This window comes from Tympanuchus pallidicinctus, unplaced genomic scaffold (genome assembly GCF_026119805.1).
Source record: "Tympanuchus pallidicinctus isolate F22 unplaced genomic scaffold, pur_lepc_1.0 scaffold3, whole genome shotgun sequence".
NCBI lineage: Eukaryota > Metazoa > Chordata > Aves > Galliformes > Phasianidae > Tympanuchus > Tympanuchus pallidicinctus.
In genome coordinates this window covers 66935714-66959314 of record NW_026294747.1, presented here as the reverse complement: position 1 = coordinate 66959314, position 23601 = coordinate 66935714, and the positions used below count along the sequence as shown (strand labels likewise).

Here is a 23601-nt window from a genome sequence, read left to right as displayed (position 1 = left end):
TTGCTTGTCTGGATGGAAAAAGTAACACCTTCTAGTTGTGATACAAAGTACAAGCAGAAAAATAACAGTAACAAAGACAAATTTCAATTAAAATCTTACAGAATTAATTTGTCTAGGTGGGATTCTTTTGTTTCAATTTGATTCCACAGTAGAATGGTGGAAATACAAATCAATTTTTATAAGCTGCAAAGTATGACAAAAAGAAAAAACAGTTCCACAAAAACCCTGAGTTACTTTATATTCATTTTTACTAAGCTACTATTTGTAACACGGACTGAACACATCCCCATATTGCACCTATCTCAGAGGAAATATCTTACTCCTCCATGCTCAGTCAGGGTCTCTACTGCCTTGCCTGTTTGTATTTGAGTCAAAATTTGATTTTCATCTGCAAGCTTATAGATTCCTCAAGGCTGGTAACAGGATTAACCCCATGCTTTCACAATCATCACATTATTCAAAGCTCGTTTGACCTAACAGAACACCAAAGGAGTAAGAAGTGTATGTTGGAATATATATTCCACCTTCAAAAAGACATGTGATTTAGAGTGCCTTCTCTCCATCATTTCCTGAAAGCACGTCCAAAGAATACTAAGGATTAAAAGGTACCATTGTCGATGGTGTGTTTGGCAGCAGTGCAGGTCTGTGATCCTTCATTCTTCCCCTATCATTGTCTCTCCTTTGTTCTCCCATTCCATGGCACATAATTGAGCCTCCTCTTCGCCCTCCTCTCCTTGAGCCGTATCGCCCCTGTTTAAGCTGCCTTTCCCTTTCTTCAAATTCAAGTAATGCTGCTTTGGCTTCTGCAGAAAGTTCTGTTAAAAAAAGAGATGGAAAAAAAAAAATTAACCTCAAGCTGAAAGCATAGAAAATACCAGGGAAAAAAAACAATGCTAGAATCATAGAAACATCCCTGAAACTAAGAGAATTTTTGCAGGCACTTTGATCTCTTCCAGGTGACATGTTAACATTTCATTAATGACATCTCCAACAGGAAAAAAGCACACGCACTTGTGTCTGTTGCACAGGCAAAGAACTGGCAGGTGACTGAAACAAACATGAACAAAAAGGTTTGTTTTTCCTCTCATGTATCTGCAGAAATGCCAGGTGACACAATAAAAGCCCAAGCAATCTTTACTATCAAGGATCTGTTGAGCCTTCCATAAAAAGAGATTCAACCCAAAGAATGGAATATGCCCATGTGCAAAACAAAGAAGGACACTGCTGCCAGTGAGCTGCGTTTTTACTTTGTGAAACTACTTACGTACATTTGACGTGGCTGACGAACCAGCAGTACTTCCCAAGTTCCACTCAGAGCACACTTCAAATTGAGTGCTCAGCTCAAGCCTGATACAGTCACTGACAAGTCTGATACACACCCAACCCACACCACGAGCAAACACCAGAGAACAGATGGTACTCAATGAAGTCTGCCAAACTTAGCTAAAAATTGAAACAATGCTGATAAAACTAAGAAAATTATGCAGTAACAGGGCCAGGTAATCAAATTACTTGGATATGTAGAGAAAGTCTACAATAGAATCACCAAACACCATGACACCTCCAGCAGTGCCACTCTTGAGGCATCCATTATTTAAAGGGGAAAAACTTAAACCCAAGCAGGCAGCTGAGCATTTCACCACATGCCAGTGAGAACCTTCACTTTCACATTTAACAGTGGAAAATTAAATAGTCTACATCCAGACTGGATATGGCTCAGGGCAGCCTGGTCTGGTAGTTGCTGACTCTGCCTGTAGCAGGGGAAGTGAAATTAGATGATCTCTGAGGTCCTTTTCAAGCCATTCTATGATTCTGTGATTCTACAAGAAATGCACTCCTGACCAAAAGAAAAAAAAAAAACAAAACGAAACATATTTTGACATGAATGGCAGTCAGAGCAACATTTCCATTTTTCCATTTTTAAGAATTCTCCTCTTAAAGGAGGCGAGGCACAGAGATCTGTTTCCAGGATAAAACAGCTACTTGTTAATACTGCAAAATATGAAGATGAAAATAAAAACATTTTACATCTGACAGCACTCTTAAGCTGAAGACACTAATATGATGCTAATATTTCTTGCAAGTGTAACAGACAAAGCTACTTAACCCACCACCTTCAACATCTTTATAAGTAATCTCAGCTAGTTTTTGAAATGGAGGATTGACAGAAGGGCACAAAAGATTGAGAACAGCATATTCCCACCGACTCAGCTGTTCTTACTGAGCTACAGATACCAGCTGTACAACAGACCTGCAAAGGCTGCCATTTCATGTGCCCCAATTTTCAGAGGTATTCGACACATACAGAAAACAGGGGCTCTTTGATTCTTAAAAGTTTAAAACTGGTTGACTGTCCAAGAATGCAGCAAAATGACACTCTACAATCCCAATACCTGCCATAACGTTTCCTGTGCCATTTGTTCATGCTGGCAATGAGAAAAATTTCTCTTAATTTATAGTTACACCAGATATTCTTATGAAATAGCACCTCTGCTTTAGTACCTGCCTCAGGAGATCAGCAGAGCCCAAGACAAAAAAGTTTCTTCCGCAAAAATCTCATACCATGCCCAGACAAGGGGCAAGGAATCACAGTCCCTGAAGTCTTTTTTACAGTAAGCATACACATTATGGATTACTGAAGAAAATTTAGATCACTATCCTCTTATACAATGCAATCAAAAGTATAAGATGCATCTAAAGCAATCACTTTATCCACTGTTGCTGTCAGAAGCAGTAAAAGCAGGCAGAAAAAAAACTGGCAAAAACAGAGCTCTCATTTCAAGCCTCTTTCCTTGCCCAAAATCTCAACCGTAAGTTAGCACGGTGAACACAAACTAATCAGAACACAGAAGAAAGTAGTTCCTCAAACAATAATAATTGTTACCAGTTTGTGAGAGTCTAATTCTTCTTTTTGTTTTTTAATGTTTTAGTTTGGTGATATTACAGCTTTTTTTTTTTTCCTTCCTATTCTCTTGGGTAAGCAGATCCGATGCAAAATGGCAGTTCCAACTCATTGAAGAGTTCATCGCATGCACTAAATGCTATATATGCCTCACCAAAGATAATTAAAAAGATTCAGCATTTTTAGAAATCAATGGCCTAGCCATTCTACAATCTCTCTGTTCAAACGCTTTAAAACAATTACTTACTTTACCATGGATAAGAAAATATTTAGGAGAGATCCCAGCTACATTTATGAGATACTCTATTTTTACACGGCTTGCCCTGCACACACTTACTCTGATCTTGACTGTACAGTCTCTCACATGCATGCAGTTAATGCAGTGAATCAGCAATTATTTTTCTAGTGTCTCTAAGTGTCAAGATTAATTTCAATATCCCTAGTAATAAAATGGTTTCAAATGACATCTTTAATCAGCAAGAAAGAATGCACTCCTCCAATAGAGACAAGCTGTCACAAAAGGTCACCAAAATGTGACAGGATGGAAATTACGTTTGTAACTTCAACTGAAATGTTAATTTCTCTGTAAGTGTTTTCTCAACTATGTTCAGATGTTAAAGTAAGGAAATGAGGCTCTACAACAAAGTTTCATTTTTAAACCAGCCATATTTACAGAGTTGCCTTATAATCTCACAGGCAAGGAAAAAGCATTTCCTGAGAACAACTTTATACTATGTGATCAGTTATTTGGTCCTTTATCAACAAATTAAGACACAAAACTAGTACGAATAGGAGCCATTTCATAACAGCAAGATTGTATTTTGTCCAAAAAAGCAGGATAAACAAGCTGTTTACAAATTCACCTGCATTTGCATCATCTTCTCCTTTTAAGTCAGAGCTACATCCTAAATTACCCACAGAAGCAAGTCTAATTCTAAGCACTACTCTTCTAATATTCAAGCTGTAGTATAGGTTGTCTTCTCACTGGCTAGTCTTTTTCATACGTACAGACTAAAACCATAGATATAAAAGTGCATGCAACTGCAAGCCACTTCACAATCATGTACTGAGATTCAGCCATTCCAATGAACTCTTATTTTTAAGAGAACCCTGTTCTGTAAAGTCACCGGCACCTTTTTTATAAATAAGATACACTGTCTTATGGTTGAAAATACATTTGGACTGCAGAACAGCCAAAATGCCCCTTTTCCACGTAGATTATTTTTGTGTGAACTCCTCCAGAGGGTTCTTTCAGTCCTGTTGCCATCATGATCAGTACTTCACTATGAAAACAATGCGAGATGATGGCCTTTAATATACACCTTGCCCAAAATCATAAGGAATCATGGATGAGATGGATATCAATGGATGAGAAAGATATTAATTTAAAAACAAAACAAAAAAAATCGTACACTGCTGTCTCCCTCACAGCACACAGGGACTCAGAAAGCCTCAAAAAACACAAGGCAATTTTGTTCTATTTACAGACTGAAACAGGGCAGCTGTACAAAAGTTGCTCATCTACTGCTTCTTCTGAATAGTGATAAATTCATAAACCTGAAAAAGAGAAGATGGGGCTTCCATATTTTTCTAGCACCCAAATAGGTTTGGGGATCAGCAAGTTATAATTTCTCCAGGCCAATCCAGCAGTGGGAACACAATAGGTTCTGAACATATTCCTGAGAGGGGAAAAAAGTAAGCAGGACAGCTATTTGACAGCAGAACACAGGCAACAAAGTCTAAGCACTATTCTTCTAATATTCAAGCTCTAGTACAGGTTGTCTTCTCACTGGCTAGTCTCTTTGTTATATGTACAGACTGAAACCATAGATAAGAAAGTGCGTGCTTAGTGCGTGCAAGTGTTATAAAGTGAAAATCTTCCTCAAGGAATTCCTTAAAATGTATTCCATGACAATAAGCAGTAAAACAAAGATCAGGCAGCCGCCACTTGAGAACAGCACGGCTTTTGAAGACACCGCAGAAATGTCAAGGAAAAGACACTGTGCTCGCGTTCAAAATGCTGTAAGCTTAAACGTTACCACCAAGGAGATGGACACAGCACACACTGAAAATGACTGCAGACAACCTGGATAGAGGCCAGTCTAAGTTAAAAGAAGGCCATCCTATCTTTCACCAAAGCAGTTGTCAAAAGTTCTACAAAGCCTCTTAAGTTTCTTTTATTACAGCTCTTCAAAATTGCCACAGAATCTCACCCAAAGTTTCTGGAATGTTTCTCCTTTCTCTTGTCACATCTGAGAGTCTAATTATTGTTCCTTCTTTCCGTTCAGTTTTGAAACGTAATCTTCCAGACTCTTCATCATCATCTTCCTCTTCATCAGATTCCTCTTTTGTTTCTTCTTGAAGTTCCAGAGATTCAATAGCTGCCTGAATCACAAAATACAGACAATAATGCAAAGTGAAAATCTACCTTCTTGATATCAGTGAGATTCAGAAGAAAAAGCTTCCTTTAAAAGATTGGTTGCCACTATATATTACAAAAAACTCAATGAATGTTAAGAACTTAGCAATTAAAAAACTCAGAAACACAACGTATGATCAATTATATGGTAATATCTACCAATAAAACCTACTGTGCTGCAATGCCATAAGAGATACGGAATCTCCAATAAAAACCATCACCAGGTTGCTAACAGCTTTTGAACACACTTATTCCATCTCTGAATTGACTAAGAGGCAATCCTGGGATACAACCAAATTCAAGTAACCCAAACACTCATTTTTTTACTTTTTATTTTAAATTTCTTAACAACTACAAGAACTGCATTGTAGAAGAAAAAAATGCAGATAACCTCACGTTTCTCAGCTTCACTCCTTTAGGTATGTATAATTGTAGTTGTCTTTATTTTTTTCTACTCTTTGAATATTTCTGATATGTAATTCATTGGGGAAGAGAATGGATTAAATGATTGCATAACATTTGAATATACTAAATTTGTATATTGGAATGCTGCTCCCTGGTCCTCATTTACTTGCCAATTCTCTCTGTAACAGAGAACATTTATTTAGATGAAAATGTCCCAATTGAAAATGGATTTCTCACTTTCAAATTAAAATATGTAAATAAACGTCATTTCCTGCACTGGCAAGATAAAATTAATGCTTAGAATGTTACACAAGTTATATTTAATTTCTGGAATTGAAAATTAAAAATCTTCTAATGTAATATGATTTTCCATAAATTATTTGGTTACTATAGTTGGCCATTTTTTGTAGAAGCCTACTTGCTCATTTCTTAGAGGCTGCACATGCAATTTAATTCTTTGTGAAGTCACTAAATACATCACAACTTCTACATTGCTTAGACAGTTCAAAAGTGAGTGAAATATAACATGCAAAAAATGGTTTAATCTTCTAATTAACCAGATTGGTGCAGTAATTTATATGAAAAAGGCAAAAGGTGTCAGTCAGGCAGACAGATACTAAGTCAAACATCAAAAAAGGAATTAATAGCAGAATAGTGCAAAAGATTGCCTATTTCATCACCCAGGAGCCCACTTTTATATTAAAAAAAAAAAAAAAAAATCACAAGAAAAGATAGGACCTGGCAAAACATCTTCAACTTATACAGGATTGCACAATGTAAGACCTTAAGCTCAAAGCTTCACCAGCTTTGGTCTCGTGTGTTCAGTTATTGGGCTTTATTGAGTTACTGATCCCATCTCATTTCAGATTGTTGTTTATCCAATCTAAGCACATATTCAAGCATTGTACTTCCTGACTTTGTAGAAATTCTTCAAGGTAAAGCTAACCAAACAGCCTAAGTTTACAAAAAGCTCTAAGCCATATATTTTTAGAGATATTTATTTTACACACAGGCTTATCATATCAAACAATAAAATTATAAACAACAGACAGGATGGCAGGCAAAGGAAGTCCTTCAAGATTGAAAGAAATGCAAGCCTCAAAAATCCAAACTGAGAACAACTGGTATGATTAACATATCTACATGAAATCAGAACACCTCACAGGAAAGGCAGTTGAAACCGTTGGAAGAAAGGAGGCATGTTAACAAGGAAAAAATATTAACATAGTTTAATAAAAACAAGGAACAGAAACAGGAAAGCTAGGAGTTTTCTGATTAGGGTATGGTTAGGTCGTGGTTGGACTGGATGATCTTGAAGGTCTTTTCCAACCTTGGTGATTCTGTGATTCTTCCAAAAGAGGGACTTCCAAGAAGGAAAGGCACAGCACAATACCTCCACCAAATCTACACTTCAAAATACCTTAAAAACCATAATTTCACTGTTCCAATGCTCGTTTTCCTTCAGGATCATGAAGTCATGGGATGGTTCCTTTGTGGGACAAGCTCTCATTATGCTGAGCCTCTTGCTCTACTTCAGAACATAAAAACCCAGGCACATCTATTCTTGCTGCTCATGCCTCTAAAAAGCTGTGTTGGGATTCCACTTTTGTTTTTTTTTCATTGAAGTCAAGTTTCAGTCATATAATTTCACGTATGAGCACAAAGCTCATCCAGAGCTCTGCACATAGTTTGGACTGAAGAATCAGGCCCAGAGTGGTTAACATGGCCATTTCTCCAACTTCTCTAGACCTGCATTACTCTATTATTCTCACTCACTTGATATCAACCCTGTGGTCTTTTGGGTCTAACTCACATTTTTCATCAGTATAATGCTCACACAACCTATTAACAAGTAACAGCCACACAAGTGTTACCTATCAAAGGAAAAAAATATATTGAAAAGAGCTAATAAAAAAGCAGGCACTGAGGAAAGGCAAGGCTTGAGAATGCTGACTGATGTCCAAGTCTGATTATATCTATTATTGAGGGATTATTTAGCTGCGATGGAGACGTGAACGTGTCAGACAGTCAACCATATGTTCTCTACATACAGTACCAGGAAAGGTTATCTGAGCTGTGTAGGAAAACACACCCTAGCCCACAACAACATAACTTTTTTAAGAGCTGTAGCACACAAGATACCTTTTCTATTATCTGCTAGATAGGATGAATTGTTTTCCTGGTATTACAGTATATAAAAAGATGCTACTTTTCAGGAAAGAAATCAAGTGCAAGCACTGAATTAATAGGTAACAGTACTTAAAGGACTCTAATTAATACCAGCTAATGGTGAATCCCTCTACACACATGAACAGCCCTGGAACAGCCACTCCACATCACCTGACTGGCCAGCCAGGGCTTCTTAGCAACTCTCCTCAAAAGAAGCTTAACATTGCCCATTATGATACTTCGTGCAAAGTTGCCCTAGAGCTTTGCTGATTTTTCATTATTAGGAAAAGTAATAATGACCTTTCCCCTACAATCCTCATCAAATAACTACGCCTTAAATCCCAGTCACTGCCCAGAACTCCCCATGCTGAGTTACGACCTGCTACAGAGCAATGAGTGTTCCTGCACCAACAGCTTGCCAGGCAGCTGCAAAACTGATAACAGGCATAGAAAGCCCAAGGAAAGCAGCACAAAGCACTGGTCAGCATGCTCAGTGCTGATCTTCGTTCAGGATCCTAAAGATGGGACGGGCAAGTGGCAAGAGGCACAAACCAAGTAAGTACTGTAAAGGCTGTCATATTTCTTCCACAAGAAAAATCAGAAATGAAAAGAATCTTTTATTACTTTGCTGGCCTCTGGTAGCCCCTGCTTATCTGCTAACACTAAGCAGCAACTGCTCAAACCTAAGGGATCAAGAAATAACAGAGCAGTTAAGAGAGCATTACATCAATTCCAAGGACACCTACAGATGGAAAATGGGACTATAAAACAAACCTCAGAATTTCTAAGTATTTTTTGAAAAATATTTGCAATCTGACTGTTCTGATTTGCAGCTTTTTATCATTTTCCTCCAGGCTGATAAGCAGTATCATGAAACTTGAGCGAAAGTGTAACACTAGAGATCTAGCTAAGCATAGAATGAACGCTCTCCCAACAAACACAAACGTTGGCTTTTTTTTTTTTTCCCCTTTTATGTCTCTATTTTATAGAAAGAAAACAAGTATGCAGCATTTCTTTTTGAAACATTTACCATCTAAGTCTAATTTTTTTACAAGCATCACTCAAGACATGGCTTAAAAGTATGCAATGAGAAACCTCCATCACTGACTTCACAGGAGATTGGTTCCAATATTAAAGTGACAGTGGAATTATGAATTCTAATTCATTTTTAATGAATATTTTCTAGAAATAATTAGGGATATCATTCTTCTGAAAATATTTGGAACGCAGTAACTCATGTAACTGACAGTTTTACTACATCTATTTGCTGCTGAAACACCTAAGCAGCAAGCCTTCCTTTCTATCTAGTGAAGGCAAAAACATTTTCCGTACTTTCCAAGGAATCTCCACAGAGTGTTGCCACATTTCAAAATCCGAGTTCTAGGCACCAATTCAAATTAAGTATCACGTGAGAAAGTATGCCTCAAAGCAGTCCTAGCCTGGCACTCCTTCCCACTCGAGTGCCACTCCGACAGGTCTCTCAGTTCTGTTTTTATCAGCCTCCCCCATCGAGTTGCAGTCCTTCAGCCAGTGGGATTTTCTCTTGACTTACAAATTATTCATGCAATACAGTACGGTGTTTATTTATTTGGGAGCTTTTTTTGGTCAAGGTTTTGTTGTTGTTTTTTTTTTTTTAGATGTGGAAATTGCTTAAGATATAGCACTGCAAAACACTTCTATCAAGCTCTTTTCATTAATGAGATGCCAATTTTCAAAAATAACACTATTTAATTGTACTTTATTTAATACAGCTCCAGTCTTGCGCTCTATCTTCCACAGGAGAGATGCCAACGATTACTCGTTTGCAAGCTGTGAATGTTATTAGATTTAGTGAGGGCTGTACATTACATAACATCCAAATAATAAAAATGTTTGTAGTTAAAGACATGCATCTGTATCATACACAGGAGTGCATACTCTGGCTCTCTCTCCCTGTGGTATACTCTTTGGGAGAATCCAATTGGTAGCCTACATACAAAAGTAAATAAAACATACCTGGAATGGAAAAGAAATAAAAAGATAGTACTATCTTGGAAATAAAGCTGTAGCAATCTGCAAAGCATGCAAATCAAGTCAGAATATAGATCAAGTGCACAAAGAAGCAGACAAAACATTTGCATTCCATGTTGAACAACTTCTATTAAAAAGTCAATTAAAAATGCATTCATGTTGCCTTTTGAATGAAAACAACTGAATTCTGAACTAGAAAAATTTCAACTAATCAAGAGTTCTCTAATAAATATTCCCTATATTCTAAATACAAAGCTGTGCTTTCTCTAAGCAGTAAGTTTGACAGAGAAATCAGTACTTGATTTTATATAACACGCAGTGCTCTTACCATCTCACAGAGCCCTTGGATGCAGATAGCACAAGTGCAGACTGCTTTTAGAACACAAGAGAACTGTTTATCCAGTGAATGGAGAAAAAGTAGTTCTTCAAGTGTTGTACTAGTTGTTTGTTTGCTTTTTTTTTAAGGATAAGTTTAATACGAACGAAATAAATGATATTTAAGTTATATGTGGTTGAGGATGTCACACCTGCACAGAAGAGTAAACACTACAGGCTGTCTTTCAATATCTCTGCTCCTATACCAAAGAATGCTATTTTAAGTTTCATGCAACTGGAGAGTACCACAGCACACCCATTTGCTAGCACCTCAGAGAAGAATGCTCCTGTGTCTTTGAGGAATTAATTTTCTGATGAGTTCAGTCTCCACAGAGGGCACACACTCTGACTACGCTTCTCAGCAGGTATCACACTCAATCCTATTTAATTAAGAACTGGATAAAAGTAATATGAAACCAGATTTCTGGTGGGGAAAGGAAAAAAAAAATCCCTCTGCAGCAAGCATCTGGTGTGGAAGGCAAATTAGTAACAAGTATGATATCATTGTTTCAGGCTGTAAGATGTACTTGAACAGTTTTTGGCACATGCTTCCTCCCTGCAAATGAAGGAACTTACCTGTCCCTTCCTAACCAAAAAGCTAAAGTGAACTTTACAGAAATTTCTGTCCCAATACAACTTCTTTCATCACAAAGACTTCATCTTTGTCATAATATTCATATTATGTTCTCACTCATCCTCAAAATGTGATACCAGGAAGCTCCACCATCACTCTTAACAGCAGGAAATCACCTATCTGAAAAGTGATGCACCACTGCTACCAGAGATTTTAAACAGCCTAACCACATTGCACTGTCATTGTTCTCCTACTCCAAAGGATTTCTAAAATTTCTAATGCTGAACCTAAGATTAAACACAAACACTTTGAACTCTCCTACAATTATCAGCCCAAGGTGCAGAGAGCACTCCGTGTACCCGGCAGTGCTATTACATTAGATGCTATCACAGCTCATCTTTATATAAAAAGAGTAATGGCACCAATAATTCAACACTGGCAGAACTGCATTAGTTCCTACCCAGCAATACTGCCAATTCTAATTTTGAAACAACTCAATTCAGTTTTCCATTAAATTCATGACATACCTCTTCAGATTCATTTGTCATTGTCTGTGATTCTTCCAGCTCCTCATCAGCTGTATACTCTCCTTGTTCTTCCATTGCTTGCTGATTGTATGACTGCATGTAATCTTCATCCTAAAACAACAGTGCAAGAAACTGTGAAGACACAGGCCAACTTTACAGAAACAAATCCATCAAGAAGCAGGCTCTGGATGCATTGTTATCATTTTCAGAACTGGATGATAATTGTATCTATCAGAATTCTCAACTATAAGTGATAGATCATAGGAGGCATAATTATCAGGCTTTTAACTAGATCATAATTTCAATATTATTAAAAAATACATATAACCAAAATGTTTTCATTGTTTCCAATAATGTCATCTCATAAAGCTGCCATCTGCTTCTGTACTTCTACATCCTTTGATGAAGCAAGAATTGCAGTCATTTCTTTCCAGAAGACATAGGTACCCACAGCACACACAAACACCAGACTTTAGTCCAACAAAAACAAATATTCTTAGAAAATATTCTTAGAGATCATTTACAAATGAATGAGTTACATTCTGTACAATTCTCAATAACTCCGTATACTTCTGATCAATAAAGGAGAACAAAAATGTCCTCTCATGAAGTCTGATGACATTTTAAGACATCTCACTGATCACATACAGTGTTAATTAAGATTATATCATTTATCTAGCAATTAAAGCCAGCACTTGTTCTCTAATGTACTGTTTAAAACATACCAAATTATGCAGGTGACATTTTCTGAACTAACCTCCAATCTCTTTATTCAGGTTTAGACAGTTCTCAGTTACAAAAAGGATGAACAAGCAGGACATCAATCACTTTGGGATATTAGCACCTTAAAGATGTCTTTAGCAGGTCAATAATCTTTTCACCTTCGAAAGACTTTATCAGATCTTGCCTAAAGCTTGGATAAAAGCTTTTGCATTAAGTACTTCTAACAATTGGCAGTGTATCTCCACCACACAAAGCTGTTTTCTTCTTTAAGGATACAATCCTCAAGGTCATGATTCTCAACTGCCTTCCGGCATGACAAAGGAGCATTACCTACCGCCAAACAAGCTGTCAACACAAACTTTGTCACAGCCTAGATAAAGAAACTGGCAGACAGTGATAATAGGTCTAATTTCCCCTCCTCCCTAGGGAGGTAAACAGTTTTCAAATCAGTCTGAAACCCTATGCACGTGAAGCAATGTTATCTTCGAAGATACAATAGAAAGAAACTCACTGGAAATTCATCCAGGGGTTCATTGATTTCAAGGTCTAGCACTTCATCATCTTCTCCAGGCTCTTCCCCATACTCTATTTGGTCTTCTGTCAGTTCAGGATCGTTGCCTTCGTAATGTCCTTCCTCAGAATACTCTGAAGCATACACTTCAGGTGCTTCAGATTTGTCGTAACCAATTTCATCTTCTCCTTGGTTGTACCCAGACCCGTGTTCGACTGATGGATCGTTGATGTTCTCAGAGAGTTCGTATGATGTAAACATGCCAGACGTAGCATTGAGGCTAACCGTGACACCTTGAGAACTGCAGCATAAGGGAAAAAGATTAAAAGGCTGAAGTATAAAATCCTCAAGTGTGCATACAAAGGCTGAGCAAAATAAAGCCAACAAATACATATTTTTGTGAGTCTATGAATAAAATTGTACCTCACACACTATTTGACTCTATGCCACACTCTCACAATGCATACTGTACTGCAGCTTATCACTAGCTGCAGGCTATTTGACCAGGGGAATCAAACCAGCCAGATGGTTTAACAGGTCAAACTGGCAAAAGTCCTGCTCACTAACCAAAGCAGGCTGGATTTAATTTTAATTCCAAGACTAACAGAAAATTCACAAAGTTACCATAACTGCATCTGCTTTCCCAATCTCTCAAACCTGTAAATCATTTTTCAATTGTATGCATTAATGTTGTTCATTCTTAATTACACTGAATTTGTTTGTTTTTTTTTTTTTTTTACAGATTCACTATTCTAGTATAATACATATTGTCAAAATTACAAATACATATGCATGTCTTCTAAATGCTTAAGATTCTAAATTAGTAACAGCACTGGTATAGACAAGGAATAGAAGCAAAATAAAACATCAAGAAGATTATCTGGAAGAAAAGCAAAACTCAGAATTTACTGTTTGACACAGCTAGTGTCATCAACACAGAAAAGAATGACTCATTAACACAGACCAGTTATAAAAGCAGGGACAAAAAGCTCTTTGATTTGAGAGGTTCTGGGTACAAGGAAAAAAAGATTGCTTTTTGTTGTTGCTTTTCAAATTACATTCCTATTATCAACCATTTTTGTAAGTTTGAAGGCACAAAAATCAAGGCAGCTTTGAGCAATTTGCATCTATCAGATGGAGAAGATTTAACACAATAACCAAGACATTATGCAGGATTATCATTATCCTCTCAACTATAGAGGCAGATGAGTTTCAGAGGAAACAAAGGGAGAGGAGTGGACCAAAGCTTTCATATCCTGGCAATAAAGCTGCTAAAAATGCAATAATTTTCTACAGAAACCTGCTTTCACTACTACACTTCAGGTACTTTCTCAGCACTAATACAGTCACATAGCTATCCCTGCTGCCCATAGCTCACAAGGAGGAAATACAGAGCAGAAACAGCAAGGATTTCCCATGCTGAAGGGAACAGACCACTCCTGCAAGGAGGAAGAGCAGTCAGTACAGAGATGAATGGTCAGAGCTATTTTACCTCACCATCATCAAGCCAACAAAGGGAGGCATCCCCATGTCCTAATCCAGACCAAAGACAGGAAGGAGGTTGCAGAGCAACACCAACATAACCATTCAGAACATACACCTGCATAGCATGACACATCAAGAACAGCAGCACCCGAAGGAAGAGGTCATTAAAAACAGCAGTCATACTGCATTACAAGCATCTTCCAATATCTTTCAATCCAGCTCAGAACTATTGAGGCTTGCTTACAAGACGTCCTTGTAAACAGGTTGTGCAAAGTTTTGCAAATTACTTTCTGCTAGATAACTGTACTTATTTTGTAAACTTTCCCCAAATGAGGTTTGTCAGGAAAAAGAATCCGAGGAAATCAGGAGAAGCAAATGCAATCGACTGAGAGCTTGAACTCAGGAACTTTGGACTTACTGTACAGGCTTAATAGGCTAAATAATATTAACTAATTCACCTTGGACTGCATAAAGTTAAGAGTGAATTGCACATGCAATGCTATGATACACAGCAGGATCACGTACAAGGGGAGAAAGCAGGAGAGAGGTAAGGATAGAAAAGACTCAGCACCTCCAAAACTTTGAGAGACTCTGTGGCAGGGTTGGCCCCACAGTCTCTCCCTTTACTCAAATAAAGAAAGGGAAAGACACTCCTCCACCTCTTTTTGGGATAAAGATAATTGAGCAAGCCTATCTGAACCAAAATTTTCACAACGCTATTAAGACTGCCTTTTGGATTTGTAATGCACCTAATTTAAGTGCTAATTTAAGATCTGTATCAACATACAGCATTCACAAGGCAGACTCCTCAAGCTCCCAAACAACTACATCCTTGCTTAACCTAAAAACCTCACACAAATTTCCTTCTGTGTACTCTATACGTATATTTAAGCCACGGTTCAAGCTTTATAAACTCTGGAGCTCCACTCCTCAAGATATTCAGGGATAAGATACATTTTTAAAAGCAGAATGGCAGTGAAAGGACTTGTCAGGAGGAGAAAGTCTACTGTAACAGAAACAAGGTATAGAACACAAGTTCTGCAAGACTCACAGATAGTCATAAACAGCACAGGAGATGTCATTTCTTCAAGTTATTACTATTTTTTTTAGTATAGATTTTAAGTTAATTTTATTCAAATAAGCTAACCATCATTTTACTCATTTGCTAATAATGCTACTGAACACACTATATAATACACCATTAAGTAACTAAGAAGCAAAAGTATGTTTCAAATATACAACAATTTCAGTTTAGCTTTAGTTTCATTATTAGCTATCATCAGTGGTAGCCATTAACACTTTGCATATATTGGTTGTGCATGTAACTTCACAGTTATCCAGAACACAGGCTTTAGAAAAGAGATACCGAAATTCTTGTTCCTCTTCATTGTCACTCTGCAGGAGGTCATCATTCAGCTCTTCATCTGACAAGTCTGATTGATTCTAGATTTCAGAAAAAGTCAATCATTATCAGAAGAAGTACACAAAGTTTAACTACAGAAACTACTCAAACTTCTGAACATTGGCATTATTTTTTAATGAGGAACATATTTCAGACACCTAATTCAAGAAAAAACAATACTAAAAAAACAACAAATCTGTAAATAAACATTTCACAGCCTTACTCAGACTTGCCCAGCTATCTAGACTTTCACTGAGGTATTCCCATGCGTAGCTAAATATGACAACTCATTTGAAAGACCAGGATAAGAGGAATGTTAACATCAGTGCCCCTATTTACTGCCTTGTGACCCTGATGTATCAGGCAACTCAAGAAAAACACCAAGTTACGCCTCTTTCTAAAGGGCAGAAATACTTAGGAGGCTGGAGGACATGATGTAATGATATTAAGAACATTGACACAACATAATTTGCTTTCAAGTGAAGTAAAAATTTATAAAATATTGTGACTTTTCTAAACTCCTTATTTGCCAATCCTAATTTCACTTTCTTCATACACATATTTTTTAACTATTTTGTTCTAAATAATTACACACCAGAAGGAGAGAACCGCGGCTTTGCTTAGCCACATTATTCCCATTGCTCTGCAGTTACGGAGGCAGAAAGGTTACACAAGGATAGTACTGAAAGTACTGAGATAGGATTAAGTAGAAGCAAGTTTAGATTGAACAGCTCAGGGAAAACTCCCCAAGAAGCCTAGCACTACTCCACCACTCAAGTCCATACCCACACAAACTGCTGAGCACCAAGATAGAAAACTGCAAACACAACGAAGGAGGGCACAAGTCTCATCAAACACTGGAGAAATACAGTACTGGTAATATTCACACAGATTAATTTCAGTAAGTGAGCAGCTTTATCAACTCACATTTTAACCACTGTATATATACACATATAGTTAACATTTGGATAACATTTAACATTTTGGATAGCCGGTCTATCAGACAACAGGATTTCCTATCTTAACAGAAATTACTGACAGAGCAGTTTCACAAAGCTAGCTTTTAATATTTAGAGTGTGGAAAACACATCAATTAAAACTCAACTTCTACCGGATCTGGGTGACTTAAGCCTAGTCATCTTCAAACATAACTTTAAAAACCATTTCATAAATTAACTCATTTAGCAGATAAAGAGAAGCAAGGGGCAATTAGCCAGTTTTGATTTCCCAAGCATTAAATTTTATCTCCTCCTTCAGGTATCAGTTCTGTTATACAGTTCAATTTTGTAAATTCAATTATGTTCTCCAGCATTAGCTGCTCCTTGCCTTCCCTGTAGAAGGGGAAATCCTCTGCCTACCTGCTCCACAAAATAGTAGCACTACCTACAGATACTATTGACTTTTTACATTCTTTTGTTGTTTTACTTTTCTCACTGCCCAGGATGAATCAGAGCACCTCACACAGACCTCAGTAAAACACTGCTGGGAATGAGCAGCACAACATTACTGGTATTCTTTAAATAGCTTTACATAGACAGGAAACTGACAGCTTAAATGAATTCTCAGGAATGCTTCAGGAAGCTTTTTTTTTTTTTTTTAATTAAGTCAGTTTGAACTTCAGATAAATCAATTTAGAGAATCAACTCTTTTTTGAACTGTATGTTTCAAGAACAAATACTATTTTGGAAAAAAAAATTAAAAAAATAATTAAAAATCATCATACTTGGAGGCATTTCACTAAAAGACACAGGCACAGATTGCTCTGCTAAAACAGCAGATCTCAGATACTCGAGCAACATGGCTGTCTTTGGGGATGTTTGATACATAAAAAGCCACATCAAATAACTACAGTGAACGAGATGAATGAAGTTCACATTTCAATACGCATAACAACTCGCTTAATGTACATCTCTTACCTTTTTGCCAGCAAGCAAATCCTCTCCAAGCAAATCATCTTCAAGTTCACTGGAAAATATTAAGACATTTTTCAAAGTTGAACCTCAGAAAACAGAAAGACACATTATTTCGGGTACACGGCTTAGGAAAGTAACTTGAGAATTTTTACTGATTCCACACAAAGCTTTCCTTTCATTGAAACATTTAGCAAGTTGAAAAAAAAGATTTTAAAAGTAACCACAAACCAGACACATTAAGGTAACACTGCTGTTGTGCAAACACTTCATTTCTCTTTATCCCTTTCCAAATCCATCCTATCATGACAAAGTACAAAGACCTAGGCAAAGCATATTGCTTTATGACATGATTAGCCAGATCCCTGCTCAAGGTCCTTCTTTTTAAGGCCTCTTGGGCATATTGTCCAAATTGTTCCTTCCCCACAGAAGCTGCAGGTGGGACAATGCCATGCTGCAGGCAGCACTCAGCCTCCAGGCTACACCATCCAAGCTGCATTTGAAGAAGAAGGCACTTGGAAACCAGCTAACCTGGGAGGCATTAAGGCCTATAGATTTTGTGAAAGCTCCAAGCTTCAGGAGGAGGAAATAAAGACAGGTCAAACAGACATCCGTGGGACTACAGAAATCAGATCTGTGGCTCACCACCACTTTGAGAATGACTAAGAATTCAGGAAACAAAAATACAAGGTTTTGGCTCACAAAACTTCTTCCATCATATCTCTGCCACAAATAAAGAGGATGCAACAATAAGGAATTACACTCCTATGATTTAGAACAAGTTGTTCTCTCCTCAGTAAAAAGGTTGTCTAGCCCCAGGAGACCCACCCTTCAATACAAAATACTTCTTACTGCCAAATGCCAATATTAGAACAAGCAAGAGCTAATACTAAAATGAGATGACAGTGATTTGATGTATGAACTCTAACTCAAGAATGAGAATCCATTTTAACCTACACCCACTTAAAAAGAAAAAAACAACCCACAATCAATCAAATTACATACAAATTAAATACCCCAAAGTGAGAACAGTCCTTAGGAGCAGAATCAAAAGCAAAGATAGTTTTCATAGTATTTCTGCCCACAAAAAAAGAATGTATTTGCCACTCTTTCAAAGCAACTAGAAAGCAAAGTCATACCGGCGTAAATGCGTAAGAATTCTTTAGAGTTCTAGAGGAGGACTTAAAGTTAAAGGCAATCCCAAGGCATAAAGCATTGCTAGAGTTGACAGATATCCCTTGTTAAGACCTAGCTAGTGTACAGGTAGCGCCTGAAAACATAAAAAACAATCTTCTGAGAAAAGTGATTATTTTCCATATCAGCACTGAATAGGATGGTATCATCTGCACACAGTATTTGCCCGTAGCTACCGATCTCAAACAGTTCCAGGAATGACTGAACATTAATAGCAACTGTTCTGTGATCACTGTGAGCAATATTAAGCACAAATTAGGCCATAAGACGTACCACGCATTCAGTGAGTAGAAGAGCTAGAATTTAAGCCCTTCATTTCAGAGACAGAAAACTTTCTGTAACAGAATTGTTTCCAGAACAATTTAAAGCCAAACCCAAGGTAGGGAAACAAGTCTGATCTCTTCAGCACAGAATCAGCTGCCAGTAACCTGACAAATGCACCGAGATTTGAAAACACTTCCCAGCAGTACAGTCCACCACTGACAGCTTTTAATAAATAGCACAAAACAAATTGCAAGAGACAGCAAGCATGTGTTGCACAAACATTCAAAGACAAAAGCAAGCCAAGCTAGTAAGAAGTTCAGAACTGTAAAACAATGAAAGATTGACTTTATTGTCTAAATATATTTAGGGCTATTCAACATATTACTAAAAAACTTTTGATGTGATTACTTTCCTTTTTAAGAAAGATTTGATCAATAGAAGTAATTGCAAACATACTCTAAATATAACATGACAATCAAAAAAATTGCACTAGCACATAAATGAAGCTCATAACAACTGGGAAGTTGTCATAGTTCATTGTGTTTTTCTATGTTTACGTTGTTTTTTTCTTCTTCTAAATGAGCAAAGTTGGTTACTATTTGAATAAACAAAGAAATAGTGGAAAGCCTACACAATAAAGCATACATAGCTCAAGCTTCTTTTAAATAGCTAAATCTGAAGTTACAGGTCAGAACAAAGAGGAACCAGAATTACCAGATCTCACTTCTTAAAGCAACTAACAAAACCACTACTACAAGATTTTAGGTCAGCAGGGAAAAATAGAGAAAACCAAATGGCTGCAAGCTGATACCAAAGCCATACAAAACAAATTAAGCTGGAATAAAAGTACACACCCGTGACAGTTCCAAAGGAAACTGATCCTCACTATCACTAAGACAAAAGTCTTCCTAATGCTGCAGTTCTAGGAAAGTTGGGCTACAGTAATCAAATAGTTTGCTGCTCTGTCTCTGAAGAGACAGACTCATTACCTGCCCTTCTTTGACTTCAATTGTTCCCCCCACTGAATAAATTCAGCTCACCAAATCAGCAAGAGAAAATACCCTCAAAAAAGAAACACAACAAAATGGAAGACATTTTTTGCCAGTACAGAGAAACTGTCCCAGAGGAGAGTCAGAAGAAATAAATTTCCACAAAAATCAACTATCAAATCACTTTTGTCATCTCACTGAACAGCACCAGAACGGTACATTTCTCCCAAACTCAAGTTTGCAGCTACTTGTAGAGATATACGTATAAGTTAACAGCCCGTGATAAACACATCAGATTATATGGGCCTTTCTGGCCTCTGATTTCATGAGCATGCCCCATTAAACATGAGCAGTAGCAAGGACAAATGTTTTGGGAAAGAATGTTAAAATAAAACCAGAGAAAAGCAATGGGAAAAATTCTCTAAGAACAATGTGATATTTGTACTCCAAAATAATAAAACCCTTCTGATTCTCAGTAATCACCCTCCACTGTTTGAGAACAGAAAGAGCTGGGAATTCAAACTGGTTTACATGTCTGGGGGATGGGACTTAAGAAGCAATGCAGTGCATGTGTGGATGGACGATGCATCAGTCCCTCGCCCTCCTCCCAGAAAAGTAAGGAAAAGTTGCAAAACGAAGCACGAGGAATCAAAGAAATCCCACGTTCATTTATCATTTTCAGTAAACCATGTCCTATACAGAACAGGGCCAGCAGTTACAAAGTTTCAAGCAATTACGTTAGGCAATAACATACTCAGGAGCAAGGTATTCACAGTCGCCCAGACAAACACAGAAGTCAACACTTCCACAAGAGAGCACTGCAATCTATGAAAAAGTAGTATTAAAATATTAATAATTCTAACATTTGCAAATGAAATAATGCTCCATTAGATAAATTTGCAGGAAGTATTCTCTCAAATGATCAGCAAGATGACTGGGTGATCAGCCTGGTGGATGAGGGAAAGGCTGCTGACATACTCTATATATGTCAGCAAAGCTTTTGGCTTTTTGTCTCCCATAGATTTCTCCCAGGGAAGGTGGCAGCCCATGGCTTAGACAGATACATACTTTGCTGGGTAAGGAACCAGTTGGAGGGCTGGGCACAGAGGTTAGTGGTGAATGGAGTTAAATCCAGCTGGTTACTGGTCACGAGTGGTGATCCCCAGGAGTCAGTATTGGGGTCTGTCCTGTTTGGTATCTATACAGATGACCTGGACAATGGGACTGAGGGCACCTTCAGCAAGTTTGAAGATGACACCAAGTTGAGAGAAAGTGCTGACCTGCCTGGGAGTAGAAAGGCCCCTCAGAGGGACTTAGGCTGGATAGCCAGGCTGAGGCCAATGAGATGATCTTCAACATGACCAAGTGCTGGGTCCTTCACTTTGGCCACAACAACCTCATGCATCACTGCAGGCTTTGGTAGAAGGCAGGAAAGCTGTGCAGAGAAAAAGGATCTGGGAGTATCATCCAACTGAACATCAGCCAGCAGTGTGCTCAGGAGGCCAAGATGGCCAATGCCATCCTTGTTTGTATCAGAAATAATGCAGCCAGCAGGGGTAGAAGGTGATCGACCCTCTGTACTCAGCTCTGACAAGGCCACATCTTGAGTACTGTGTTCAGTTTTGGGCTCCTCACTACAAGAAAGGCATCTAGGCCCTGAAGCATATCCAGGGAGGGGCAACAAAGCTGTAAGGGGACTGGAGCACAAGTCCTACAAGGAAAAGCTGAGAGAACTGGGATCGCTCACTCTGGAGAACAGTCCAGAGAAGAAGAAGCTCGGGGGGACCTTACTGCCCTCTACAACTACAAGAAAGGAGGTTGTGGTAAGGTGAGGGTCTGCCTCTCCTCCTGTGTCAAAGTGATAGAACAAGAGGAAATGGTCTCAAGTTGTGCCAGGGGATGTTCTGGTTGGATATTAGGAGAAATTTCTTCTCCTAAAGAGTGATCAGGTTCTGGAACAGGCTGTCCAGGGAGATGTTTGAGCCACTGTCCCTGGAAGTTTTCAAGAAATGTGGAGATGTGGTACTACAGAACATGGTTTAGTGGGCAACGTTGGTGGTAAATGGATGGCTGGACTAGATGATCTTAGAGGTCATTTCCAACCATAATGATTCTATGAATCACCAGTACTGAACCTGAAATCACTTCCCTTACAATTCTACTAAAGAATAAATAAAATACAACTTCTAATAATAAATCAAGAAAAAAATAAAAGCAAATTTAAAAGACAAAGCATTTGTCTAAAACTCTGTGTTTCAAAATGTCAGCTTAGTGAAAATATTCCATAACCTTTCTCAAGTCCTATGAAAATAGCTTTGCTACCAGGGGTTTACCCGCAGCAATGCACTACTTCTTCCAGTGGAGTTACTGTCTGACTCTTCCAAACCACTTTTCACAGTAACAGTAGCCCAGGACATGATTTAGTAGAGGGTTGTTAAGAGTTAGAGTAGTGTGGTTAGGTCATGATCGGACTCAGTGATCTGTAAGGTCTTTTCCAACCTGAGCGGTTCTATGCTTTAGCCATTCTGAGAGCTACAAAACAAATAGGGCCAATCAACATCAAAAAGTCTACCATGAAGTCAGCAGCAAAAGGAAAAAAGAAACAAAAGATATTCTACTACCAACATTTGTCCATGACATTGGTTTCAGTAATTTTGAGGTGTCTCACGCTACCTCAAACACAACATCACATTTCTGGGGTTGGGAGGCAGCACAGTACAGAGAGTTGCCTCCAACAAGTTACTTTAATTGCATTCTCAAAGCAGATCAGTTCCTTGATGCAGTTAACCATCCAACCCACAGCTGTGCTGGCATGACAGAGCAGCAATATCCTTCACAGCAGAACACTGTACACTCAAGATATTGTCTGAGTTCCTTATTCATTCTTACTTATGTCCTAGAGCAATAAGAACTGCTCACTCAGCCTAGCAGGAAAGCAGGGAAGAGGAAACTAACTAATCCCTTAGGAATGACAATAAATGCAGAGTAGCTGGTTCACTCCCAGGGCTCAGCTCAGTGGAAAACTACTTACAGTAAAGTTTGTTTACTACAATCACAAGAGTGATTATTAGATAAGACTTATTTCATTTTTTTCCCCGTTTTTCACAGTGAAACCTGGTGACAACTGGCACAGTCTGAACAAGTCTCTCAGCTGCCAAACAGGAATAACAAAAAAATCAACTTCACAAGAAGTGAAAAGTTCTCTGCCATAAAGAACAGACAAGTCAAATCAGCAGTTAGACATAGGTTTTTCAGAACACACACACACACACACTCCAAAAATAACCAAGTTCATGCATATTTCTAAATCCCCATAGCTGTCATATATTTTTCAATAGAAGGTCATATGTAAGCTCCATTACCAAAGGATTTTGAAGAATTTAAACATCTATTTTAAAAATCCCCAAATTCAAGTACTAGCAAAAAATCTGTTTAAGCCAATTATTAAGATCCTACTAAAGATGTAGAGGAAAACCAGGACAGTAATTGTAAATTTAATTACACACCACAAACGCTTTATACTTATCTAATTTTAAATAGCATCTCTTCATAGTGTTCTCTATATTCCTCAAGGCAAGTATACATTTGGCACAGTCTAACATCTGCTGACACATGCATAACAACCAACATCTTCATTAGTATCTAAATGTGCACTACTGCAAATGTTAGAATACAAAATGTGAGAATCAGAAAACACAGCAATGTCATTTAACATACAGAAGCTGAACATAAAAATATTCTA

At 37.8% G+C, this 23601-nt stretch overlaps 1 protein-coding gene across 6 annotated transcripts in view; it reads right to left on the bottom strand.

Annotated features, from left to right (window-relative positions):
- The window catches only part of RBM33 (RNA binding motif protein 33), a 93142-nt gene that overhangs the window by 61339 nt on the left and 8202 nt on the right, over nt 1-23601 (bottom strand). For 5 of the 6 annotated variants that reach the window (XM_052692591.1, XM_052692588.1, XM_052692592.1 and 2 more), the window contains exons 3-8: nt 17419-17501; nt 15467-15543; nt 12616-12916; nt 11382-11492; nt 5116-5287; nt 610-815 (exon numbers count right to left, since the gene is read on the bottom strand). In XM_052692591.1, coding sequence (XP_052548551.1) covers nt 610-815; nt 5116-5287; nt 11382-11492; nt 12616-12916; nt 15467-15543; nt 17419-17501 — 950 coding nt within the window. The remainder of the gene's footprint in view (nt 1-609; nt 816-5115; nt 5288-11381; nt 11493-12615; nt 12917-15466; nt 15544-17418; nt 17502-23601) is intronic. The other variant, XM_052692590.1, reaches the window with a different exon arrangement.